This window comes from Pleurodeles waltl, chromosome 8 (assembly GCF_031143425.1).
Source record: "Pleurodeles waltl isolate 20211129_DDA chromosome 8, aPleWal1.hap1.20221129, whole genome shotgun sequence".
NCBI lineage: Eukaryota > Metazoa > Chordata > Amphibia > Caudata > Salamandridae > Pleurodeles > Pleurodeles waltl.
The window spans coordinates 88,404,976-88,416,138 of NC_090447.1; the positions used below are offsets into that span (position 1 = coordinate 88,404,976).

At 46.4% G+C, this 11,163-nt stretch overlaps 1 protein-coding gene across 1 annotated transcript in view; it reads right to left on the reverse strand.

Moving 5' to 3' along the window:
- PGM2L1 (phosphoglucomutase 2 like 1) overlaps positions 1-10,453 on the reverse strand; it is a 522,422-nt gene extending 511,969 nt beyond the window's left edge. The window contains exon 1 of the mRNA XM_069203801.1: positions 9,904-10,453. Coding sequence (XP_069059902.1) covers positions 9,904-10,008 — 105 coding nt within the window. The 5' untranslated portion in view covers positions 10,009-10,453. The remainder of the gene's footprint in view (positions 1-9,903) is intronic.
- Between the last annotated feature and the right edge of the window lie 710 nt (positions 10,454-11,163).

Consider the following 11,163-nt stretch of genomic DNA (forward strand, 5'->3'; position numbering starts at 1 on the left):
GATACCAGATTCAACCTATCATAACAGAACTGGAGAAAGCAAGTGACTAAGCAGGAGCAAAGCCAACAGTTACCTGGGTGCAGAGAGGTCCTCTGAAGTCCTTGAAGAGTTATTGCTATAAACTGCACCAATATATGTACATTCTGTGGCACCCGTTGTTCTCAAGTACATCCCTGGTGTGAGGCTTCAGATTTTTTGAACGAATACAGTACCCTTATTTATGCATGCACAGCACACTTACTCCAGATAGTGGTTCTATTGATATACACAAAAAAATATTAATCAGATAGTCTTGTGTTATTTATATTTTAGGAACCTGGTTTAATACTCTAACCCCCCACACTAATAAACCCTTACATGTCACAATCAAGATCATACAATCCAAATATATCAGTCCATCTCTTTCCAAATAAATTAAATATGCAAGAGTAGTTCCATCAAAGTCCACAATCCGTTCTGCTTGAATACAATTGTTCCCAAAGTCCTTATCATCACCTTAAGTTCAGGTAAGAATCCATAATGAAACAAAAAATTATCCAAGTCCTTTGTGGCGACCTTACAGCCAACACGTGTTTCGTCACTTGACTTCCTCAGGGCTGGAATCTAGTCGCTTCATTAATTTAGTAAATCTGGAACCCAAGAGTCATTGTAAAAAAATATAAACTGCACCAAGACTTGAATTCTGCCAAGTAATATATGTTATTAGCAGCCCACTGTGTGACCGAGAGACTGGTGCTGCCAATGTCTGAATTCATGGTCACTACTTAGTTCAACGCCCTGAAGGGCTAGAAGGCTGCAACTGCACAAGACAACCACATCTGCACCCAGCCTAGAGAGGCCACTACTGATATAAAAAGAGTGCCCCCAAGTGATCTCTAACTGTCAAGTTCCAAATAAGACCACAACTGCTGCCACTGCAGGAGTGGTACTGCTGCATGCACCTGCCTGTTTTGCATCATCAGAACTGCAATGACAGAACACAGGTAACCGTAAGGCATACAATGTTTATGGAACAAGAGACTGAGGAAGCAGACTGAGTTCTGTTATAAGAAATCTAAGCTTTTCATTGGGTGAACTTGAAGTGGTGAAAGCAAACTCAACAATTGTGTACATCCAAAGCAGAATAAGAGTGAACTGCACCTATGCTTGATCAGTTTGTCCCATTATTCCGTGTAATTAAAGTACTTTCTTTTTACCCAAATGATAAGAACTGGGATAAACAATATGTTGTTGTGTTTGTGGTTCACTGGTGAGTTATATACTCTCACTCCCCTCCTCCCAAACTACCTCCCTGAGAATCCTTTTACTGCTACTACTCTGACAGTCCAGAACATTTACACAGCCATTGTAGGATAGGCACCAGCAACAAACTTCAGTCACTATGTTTGGGCACTATTAGCCCCTAGTTGCCCAGTGGTCAAGAGCACCAGTCATTAAAGTTGTTTTCACACATGTTAAACCATTACACAAACATTGTTTGCCAGTGTGTCAGAAAGTTGATGGGCCAACTGACCATAGAGATTGTGTTTAAACAGACAGGCTGGTTAGGAACCCTGCATGTAATCCATAAGGCTATCTGCACTGTTGCCTTATTTCAAACCCCAAGAAGTCCAGTACTGGATTTCTCTGAGGCTCAAGTACAGGCCATGACTTCTGTACACTGTCCTCTCTTCAACCCCCTTCCCTCCTACCCCCAAGAACACTTCCATTGCAGTATGGTTTAAGCCCTATATGACAGGACCTAAATGACCAGATGTCGAAAGTGTGGCATCAGCTGCAAAGTCACAACCATAAGAAGAGTTCCACAGGAGTCACTAAATAACACCAGATGCATAGCAAGACATATTTGGTGATGATGTAATTGAGTAGAAGCACCACTGGTATATTTGGTCACTAGTTCTGTCATGACTAACTAGCTTAACTGAAATAATTTAGAAGTATAAATTGAACAGAGTGGCAGCATAAGCATATCTGAACTAACCATGATGACTCAGGTCATCTCGGTCTCCTCCTCCTGCTTCTTCATCCTCTGCATGCTGCTTAAGATATTCAAATGGCTACCTCAAAGCCATCACCCAGGCCCCCCATCTCTAGCCGACTGGACTATGACAACGCTCTCTACGCAGGGACCACAGCTCACCTCATCCAGCGTTTACAGACACTACAGAACGCCACAGCCAGACTCGTCCTGGATCTCCCTAGACAAACCAACATCATCCCCTACCTTAGGGAAGTCCACTGGATCCCTGTATAGAAAAGATACCCTTTCAAACTCCTTACGAATGCAAACAAGGCCCTACACAACTGTGGACCTGCCTACTTGAACCACCACCTGTACTTCCATCAGCCAACTATAAAACCTCTGCTCAGCTTCCTTTTTTCTACCCCACGCAGCATATGTGGAAGTTACTGCGTCTCCTACCTAGCAGCAAAGACCTGGAATGAGCTACCCTTTCATCTCCTGACCTCCCCATTTCTTCCAGAGTTCTGTAAGTCCCTGAGTACCTAGCTATTCAGCTAATCAACTGGACCCTGAAAGTGCCTGGATAACCTCACGGGTGACCAGAAGAGGTCTATTGGATTGATTGATTCAGCAGAAGTAGCCCAGATGTGATTCAGAAGCAGCAACTAACCAACCCATCTCCACTACCAACCTTAACGAGGACATTACCAACTTCAACAAAAACGATGCAGACTAACTCTCAACCATCAAGACCAAAAAAGAAGAATAGATAATCCAGCAGGTACGCACAAGACCTTTGAGACTCGAAATATCACTGCAAGCAGCTAAGTAGAAAATAGAGAACCGGCCATGAATCCACCACCAGAGCCACCTGCAAGGCTGTTCTCAGACATTACCACCAGCAAAGGAGAGACAACAAAAAAAGAGCACTAGCTGAAAGCATTGAGAGGAGCTCCATTAGTTGCAAGGAGATCTTCTCCATTGTCGAATCATTCATAATTCCAGAGGCTGCAGTCAACAGCCTCATCCCCTCCCAAGCCTTCTGCGACAACCTATCAAACTTCTTTCACAGCAAGATGGCAAACATGTACAGTAACGTAGCTCAACAACCATCCCCCAGAAAAATCATTGCCAACCCAGAAAGACACCTAAACAAAGGAAAACCCCTCACCAGAGAAAATACAGCAGTGATGATTATGACCATGTTCTCAGGGGCCCTAACTGATCCATGCCCCCACCACATCTGCAGCCTTGGAGGATCTTATGTTATTAATGTCCCATTACATCCGACACTCTCCCAGATGGCTGGAAGCATGCAGCAGTCAACACCCTCATCATAAAGCCATCGGCTGACCCGAACCATCTCAGCGACTTCCGTCTCATCTCCCTGCTCCTCCACCCAGCCAGGTGGATTGAGAAAGCCATCAACAATCAACTCGCCACCCACCTCGAACTATACCACCTACTGGACTACACCCAATCAGGAGTCAGAAGCAACCACAGCACCGAAACAGCACTCACCACCCGCAGAGACGAACGGCCATAGACGACATCCAGACAGAGGAGAGACAGCATCCCTCATCCTGCTCGACCTCTCCACAGCTTTGATGCAGTCTCTTGCAACAAACTCATTGGAAGAGTACACACCATCGCCGTCCAGGACCCGCCCTCAACTGGATAAGCACCTTCATCACTGTTTTTCAGTGTTGCAAGGGCTATCTCTCCCATAGGATAGCATTGGGTGTCTCCCATAGGATAGCACTGGGGTTGCCTTAAAACATCTTTTAAGTGTAACTTCCAAAAGAGAAGAGATGGAACTATGGAGTTTGGGGTCCATGGACTTATGTTGAATTTGGATTTTAAAATTGTACGTCTGAAAATGCCACTTTTAGAAAGTGAGCATTTTCTTAATTTAACCATTCTGTGCATCTGCCTGTCTCTGAATACACTTCTAGGATAGATGGCAGCTGGGTGTTGCGCATTTCCACTGCACAGTCTCCCACAAAGGGAGCTTGCGTATTGATGGCCCATCATGATTGCCAGATGGGTCTTCCTGGGCTAGGTGGGATGGAGGAGCTGACACTCACTTCTGAATAGGGCTGTGCCTCTCCTCACACAAAGAGCTGCATAACCCCGTGCATGGTGTCTGGAGCCGGAGAGGGCAGGGACAGGACCCTGGGGACTTAAAAGGAAGGCCTGGAAGTTTCTCCAACCTACACGAACCTGCCACAAAAGTATAAATGCTGGATCTCAAAACTCACCACATCAGAACTCTACTGGTACGAGGACACCGTGTCAGGAAGAAGGAATGTTGTGCTGCCAGGAGGGACTGCCAATCTGCACTGCTCTTTTGTCCTACTACTGCTGTGTGCTGGACTGTGGAAGGAACTGCCACTTTGCTGCTGCTCTGTTATGTTGGCCAACTGCCCCGGCCCTGCAGGAAAGGTTGGCCTGCTGACATGGCCCTGCAGGAAAGAGACTGGACTTCCCCCTCTGTGTCTGCCCCAAGAGTCTCTAAGGGCTTGTTGGCTTGCCCCGGTTCCACCAGTAGTCTCTGGGACATCAAAGACCTCTTCAGTGCACTACCAACTTTACCGCTATCATCACAAGAGTGCTCTCTCTCCTGTTAGAGTGCCAAGTTTCCCTCCGGACCAGTGCTCCAAATCCTCCAGCGACACCAGTCCCGGGGCCTCGCGTGTACCAGAATGGACTTCCCTAAAGCCAGTCTGGAGAAGTTGAGGAGACACCACACAACGTGGCAGCCCCCCCTCCCCCCCCCCCCAACGCCAACATCGGCCTGCCGCATTCACCAGGACTGAGTTCCCTAAATCCGGCCCAGGGAAGTTGAAGAGGCACCCAACAAAGCAGCTGCCTGCAACGCCAGCCCCGCTCCACTGCTGACCTGGGATTTTCCAGCATCAAGGGATCACCCCAGACTCTCCTGCATGCCCTCCCCAGGTATGAAGCCACACACTCACTCAACTCACTTCTGAGGGTGCGGGCCCCATGTACGAGGCCCTCCAAAGTCGCCGAACCCATCGTAGGCCCGGCCGGAGTACCCCCCCCCTTACCTTACGGATCACGCTGGGGCCGCTTCCATGGGTCCCTGCCTGCCCGGTCTAACTCTGACTCCGGGGAAGCCCCAACACCGTCATGGGAACCACAGCTGCGCTCTGTAAGCCGCCTATAGCAGTACTGTATTCTCCATAAAGAGAGCACCCACATATTTTCCAGTACAAGCCTGTTCTACTAACGCTGCACATTGATTTATTGAGGGAAGCCCTGAAAGAAAGACTTTTCGGTCACCTCAACATAATAACTTGGGCACTACATATTTTATGAGCACTCCTCTAATATCAAGAGGAGATCCTCAGCCATTATTCAATAAACTCAACTCTCCTTTGTCCTAATTTGATTGCAATAGTATAACTCCTGATTGTTTCATTGGATTTTTGTCATTTTGGTCTTTTTTCATCCAGTAAATATTCTCTATTTTTCTAAACTGGTGTAATCTCTCTTTTGTGGTGTCTTTCACTTTGGTCCTGTAATTTAAGTGTTGCACAAATACTTTACACATTGCCTTCTAAATTAAGCCTGCCTGTTCTGTGCCAAGTTACCAGGGGTGAGCACAGGTTAATTTAGGTTGTGTATCTGACTTACCCTGACTAGGATTGTGGGCCATACTTGGCCAGGGTACATACCTCTGCCAACTAGAGACCCAATTTCTAACAACCTCGGAAACCCAGAGTTTAATCTGTAGAGTCCCCCAGGGATCATCACTCAGTCCTTAGTCTCTGTTTGACAGAGTTAGAACCAACACCTACCAACCAAGCCAGAAACCTGAGAATCATCCTGAATGGCAAATTAACATGAAAGCACATGTAAATGAGGTGAGCTGCTCCTACTTCCACAACCTACGCATGCTATGAAAGATCTTCAAATGACTGCCCCAGAACACCAGACGTACCATCACACAAGCACTCATCACAAGCAGACTTGACTACAGCAATGCACTATACTCCAGAATCTCCAAATAGCTCCTACACAGACTTCAGACTATCGAAAACACTGCCACAACACTCATCCCCAACACTCATCTACAACCTCCAATACTGCATCCACGTCAACCCACACCTTTGAGAGCTCCATTGGCTCCCCATTCACAAGCACTCATGCAAGCAAACTAAGCACTGCACAACATCAGCCCTGCATAACTTAACAGCTGCATACATTTTCACCAGCCTGACAGGCATGCTCACTCACACACACACACACACACCACATTCAGAAAAGCAGGAGGAGGTTGCTCATTCTCCCACATTGCACCCGAAATATAGACCGATCCTTACCCCCCCCCCACACACATTACAGCCTACCCCATGCTTCTTGAGTTGCACAAGAACTGAAGACTTGGGTCTAGGGCTAATTCCCCTGAGCTACTCGCCTACAAACCTGCTCAAGCACTTTGATACCCTCACCAGTAATAAGCACGCTATACAACTTTTCGTAACATAACTTAACATCAAGGGCATGATTAAACAGGGACATCACAGGCATTATCAAACAACGTTAAAGGCATAACTGACCAGCATCAGGATATAGAGTAGCAGCAACACAGACAGTGTGGGAACACAAGTTTAATTAAGCAGGTTTACGGGATCAATTATGTACTAGCATCAGGGGTACAACTGAGTATCACAATCAAACATAAATGAGCTGCAGCGACTTAATAAAACTGGAAAGAAGCAAATCTAATAAACAAATTTGGTGGTTTGAAAGGAAAAACAGTCATAATTGAGGTCCATCATATTTGAACAGTACGCCCTGAATTTTTGAGAAATCCCAAGGCGAAAGTTGAGCAACAGGACCTCAGACAAGAGTTAACAGCTGCACCACTGTAATAACGAAGCAGAAGCACAACACCATAAGTAACTGAACTACTGCATCGCGTGATAACTGAGCAGCGGGACATCAGCATCCAGTAACTAAGCTACAGCATCACATGGTTAAGCGAGCTGCAGCATGATTGAGTTATACGAGCACCAAAACCACTAGCATGTACAGCACAACTGACATAATTGTGCGATGCCTTGACGCTACTGGCTTTGCCCTACACCCAGGAGATGTATATACTGGCTGGACCCTTAGATATGCTACCAGCACTCCAGTTTATACCTGCACCAATTCCATAAGAATTCTTGTTTAAGGCAGAGTAATATTATTGGGATGTACATTGCCATGGAAACTGCGATAAGCACTCGATGTCCTGGCACATTATTTTTAAACCCGATATTATTTCTTCTGTGACTAGACTTTGTGAAGAGCATTATTTCTAGTGAGTCATACGATATAATGTACCATTCTTCCCATGCAATAAACAATTGCCTGCTACAGATCTAGGGCCAGATGTAGGAAACTCCTAAATTGCGACTTGCAATTTGCGAGTCCCTGCGACTCGCAAATTGCAAGTCGCAATTTGGGATGCAGAAAGGTGTCTCAGACACCTTCTGCGAGTCGCTATAGGGTCGCAAAGACCCACCTCATTAATATTAATGAGGTGGGTCGCAATTTGCGACCCCATAGCGACTCAGGGCACTCACGGGGATGGAGGCCTGCTGGGAACAGCAGACCTCCATGTCAGTGACTGCTTTTAAATAAAGCAGTTTTTTTTTTCAAAGTGCAACCCGTTTTCCTTAAAGGAAAACGAGCTGCACTTTGAAAAATAAACCAAAACCTTTTGTTTCGGTATTTTTCAGGGCAGGTAGTGGTCCATTGGACCACTGCCTGCTCTGAAAAAATATTATTTGGTCCAGTCACAAAGGGGAAGGGGTCCCATGGGGACCCCTTCCAGTTTGAAAGTGGGTTACCATCCACTTCAAGTGGATGGTAACTGCGAGTCCATTTGCGACCGCTTTTGCGGTCGCAAATGGAATTACATACCACTGCGACTCGCAAATAGGAAGGGAACACCCCTTCTTATTTGCGACTCGGAAGTGCATTTTACGAGTCGGTTCCGACTCGCAAAATGCATTTCTACATAGCAAAGACGCATTTGCGACTCGCAAACGGCGATTTTCACTGTTTGCGAGTCGCAAAGTCTTTGCTACATTTGGCCCCTAGTGTTTTTACTGAGCACTCATATTTCTGATGGCGCACACATTTATGACGCAAAGTGATCTTGCTGAAAAAAAAAAAAAAAGGTACTGGAGTATGCCCTGCTTTTGATTTCATTTCATGTCATGGTTTTACATATATCTTTTCTAAAATTGCGACACGCGCTAAATGAAAAGGGCCAAACACAAAATGGGAATGGCATAAAAAATAAATATAAACGTATTAAAAGATATGCGAAAGACGACAGATCTTTTCAACAGATCGAAGCGAGTCGCAGAGTAACGGAACAACTCTGCTCACAGGCTCCTTCCTCTAATACCTCGGCCTCTAAGGTGAATGGTCACATTCAATAAACTTGCTCAATTGGTGTAGCAACGGATTCACATTAAAAAGATGCCAGAAAGACTTTTGGTTCGAAGCCAGGCCCTGCATTTTGCTGACAACTTGAAACACTGGCCACCGAACGGCACCCTGTTCGTCTTTCCAATCAGCACTAGCAAAACTGGACAGCACAGCCTTGCATTTTATCGGAATTCCAAATCGCCTGCCTTGCACGACTACTGTTGGTGAAAGGTGGTGACGCTTTCTCAAAGAAACGCGTATGCCCTGCTTTCAAGGGCGAGTAAAAGCAGTGAGTAAAACTAAGCATGGAAATGTCATTGAACGCATTCCATAACAATAAGTACTTTAGCATAACTGTCAGTTCTACGAGAGAAAGCACTTTTCAGTTAACGCGTACACACCTGAACAAGTAAACAAAGTGGAAAGCTGGCCGAACACTGGCATGATTCAAGGGAGAAAAAAACCGACCATGACTTCCACTATCCTAGTGACCCTGACAAGAAAAGTCATTTGACTGCACTTTCCCAGCCGCCATAAAGATTCAATAGATCTCCTACTGTCACGTCGAACGTCACTGCAGCCTTTAGACCCACACGGCTTAGGCTTCTTCTTCTGACATGCGAAAAGTTCAGCTCGAGGCATTAAGCGCACATCACATTGCAGTCTGAAACCTGCAGGTTCGCCTTTTCCGCTGTTAGTACAGGGCCGGTATTACTGTGGGATTCAGCTAGGGTTCTGACGTGGCCAGGCTGTAGCTCATCGGTGCGCCACAAAGCATAACTTAGATAAATGAACTGGTCAATATTAAAAACTCAATCTAGGGGAAAATTCACAAGCGAATAATAAGTGGCACAAACGGTTCTTTATATGTAGCTATAAAGTGGTTGTTATTACACCCAAATACTGATGAAACCCGCTCACAAATTTTGGTAAACAAACCACAGGCAGACGAGCGGTCTTTAGGTTCAAAACCTCCCCTTGGTACTTTGAAGAAACACAAAAACAATCAACAGACGTTAGGGGGCCTATCGAGGATCTCCTTAAATAAATATGAAATGGTAAATGTATGTGAAATGTGGGAATCCAACAAGTTGTAAAACCGTTCGTATATCTCGACCAGTCACTGATTATTGTACGACTGTGAACAGTAATGCTATAGCTAAGACTCAAAGAACATTTAAAAAAAATGAAATAATGAAAAAATAAATATTCATCATCTGTGATACTTACAGGTTTGGGGCTAAATTGCCAGAATTAAGACTAGAATCATGTTGACTGTAATGATATTTGCTTTCCAGGCTTCTAGCTAAACTAAGCACATGGTCATGTCATCAAACAATGGTAAAGCTGCCGTCCCATTGGCCGCCGCCTCAGGGAGCACGCGCGCACTGACCAATGAGAAGGCTCGCGGCGCGTGCTAGGCATCCAAACAAGGCTGCAGCACGAGCCCCGGTCCGCGGTGACAGGATGGTGCGGGTACCCACCTGGTCCCAGCGCAGCCAGAGGCAGGCGGCGGCGTCCAGCTGCGAGTCCCCGGTGCACCTTGGCAGCAGCTGGTTTGAGTTGACATCCTCGCCGCGGTCTCCCATGGTGGTAGCAGCCCGGTGTCTGAGCACCTCGCTTGCACGACGTTAGCTAAAAAAAAATTAAAGTCAGGCTACTAAAGCTGAGTCATGGAAGCTCCGGGTGCTAGGGGTGATGGAGCGCTGGGCGTTGTCGGCTTCGAGCTCGGCGTCCCGTGCTGCTTCCACCAGTCTCTCTCCCTCCCTTGGGCACCGTTCAGTTAACAATGAACGCACCACAGCGAAGGAGGGGGCCGGGCACGAGCCCACCCTGTTCTGTTCAACGTAAATAACTGCCTACACGCCACCCACCCCGCGCGCCGCTCCGCACTGACAGCCGCGTGCACGGTCTGCCCTCTGTAACACCTGCGCGCGCTCACTCCCGTTACCCTATTGACAGCCGCTGGAGGCGGCGCGAGGACAGAAAAAGAAGAAACAAATTCGGTCATGCTCCTGGCCGGTGAAGGAAAGCAAAGCGCGCATGCGCTAACCGCACCACCATCATGGGAAATGTGGTTTTCACTCCGAAGGCTCCTTTCATCGAGGCTTCTTTGATGCACCACAGAAAGCTGCCCAATGTCTAGCAGCGTAGTTACAGCAGCCAGGGGCGCGGTAGTTATCATTAGAGCAGCGGGTGATGTGCTACCGGTGCCGGATCAGTGAGAAACACACTGCACCCCTCTTATGGCGGCTTATAATTTTATTAGTGGGGCATGGGGACCCATTTTTAGTTCGAAGCCTACCATGCAGCCCAGCTGTACAGTTGCAGAGGCCTATTGGAGACACATTGAAAGCCTTCCCAGGAATGTATTCAGCCCAGGCTTTGTGTTTTGTGATTCACATTTGCTTGCTTTCTGTTCCCTGGCCTTATTTGTTTTAGCCCCTCCAGCTCATTTTGTCCTTTCCGTGGACCATAGCATGCATACCACATATATATATATATATATATATATATATATATATATATATATATATATATATATATATTTCTCTCACTCTCTCTCTCTCTCTTTTTTTTTTATATCTCTGGGCCCTAAGGAACCTAAGATCTGATTTTTATCAAGCCCATGACGGAGATGTGGTTGCAGATGTGGCCCGTTGTGGTGCCTGCTTCAGAACCGTGCTTTTTCACCATGTGACAACACAATTTTAAAAGCACCAGCATACAGATTTTTTTACAGC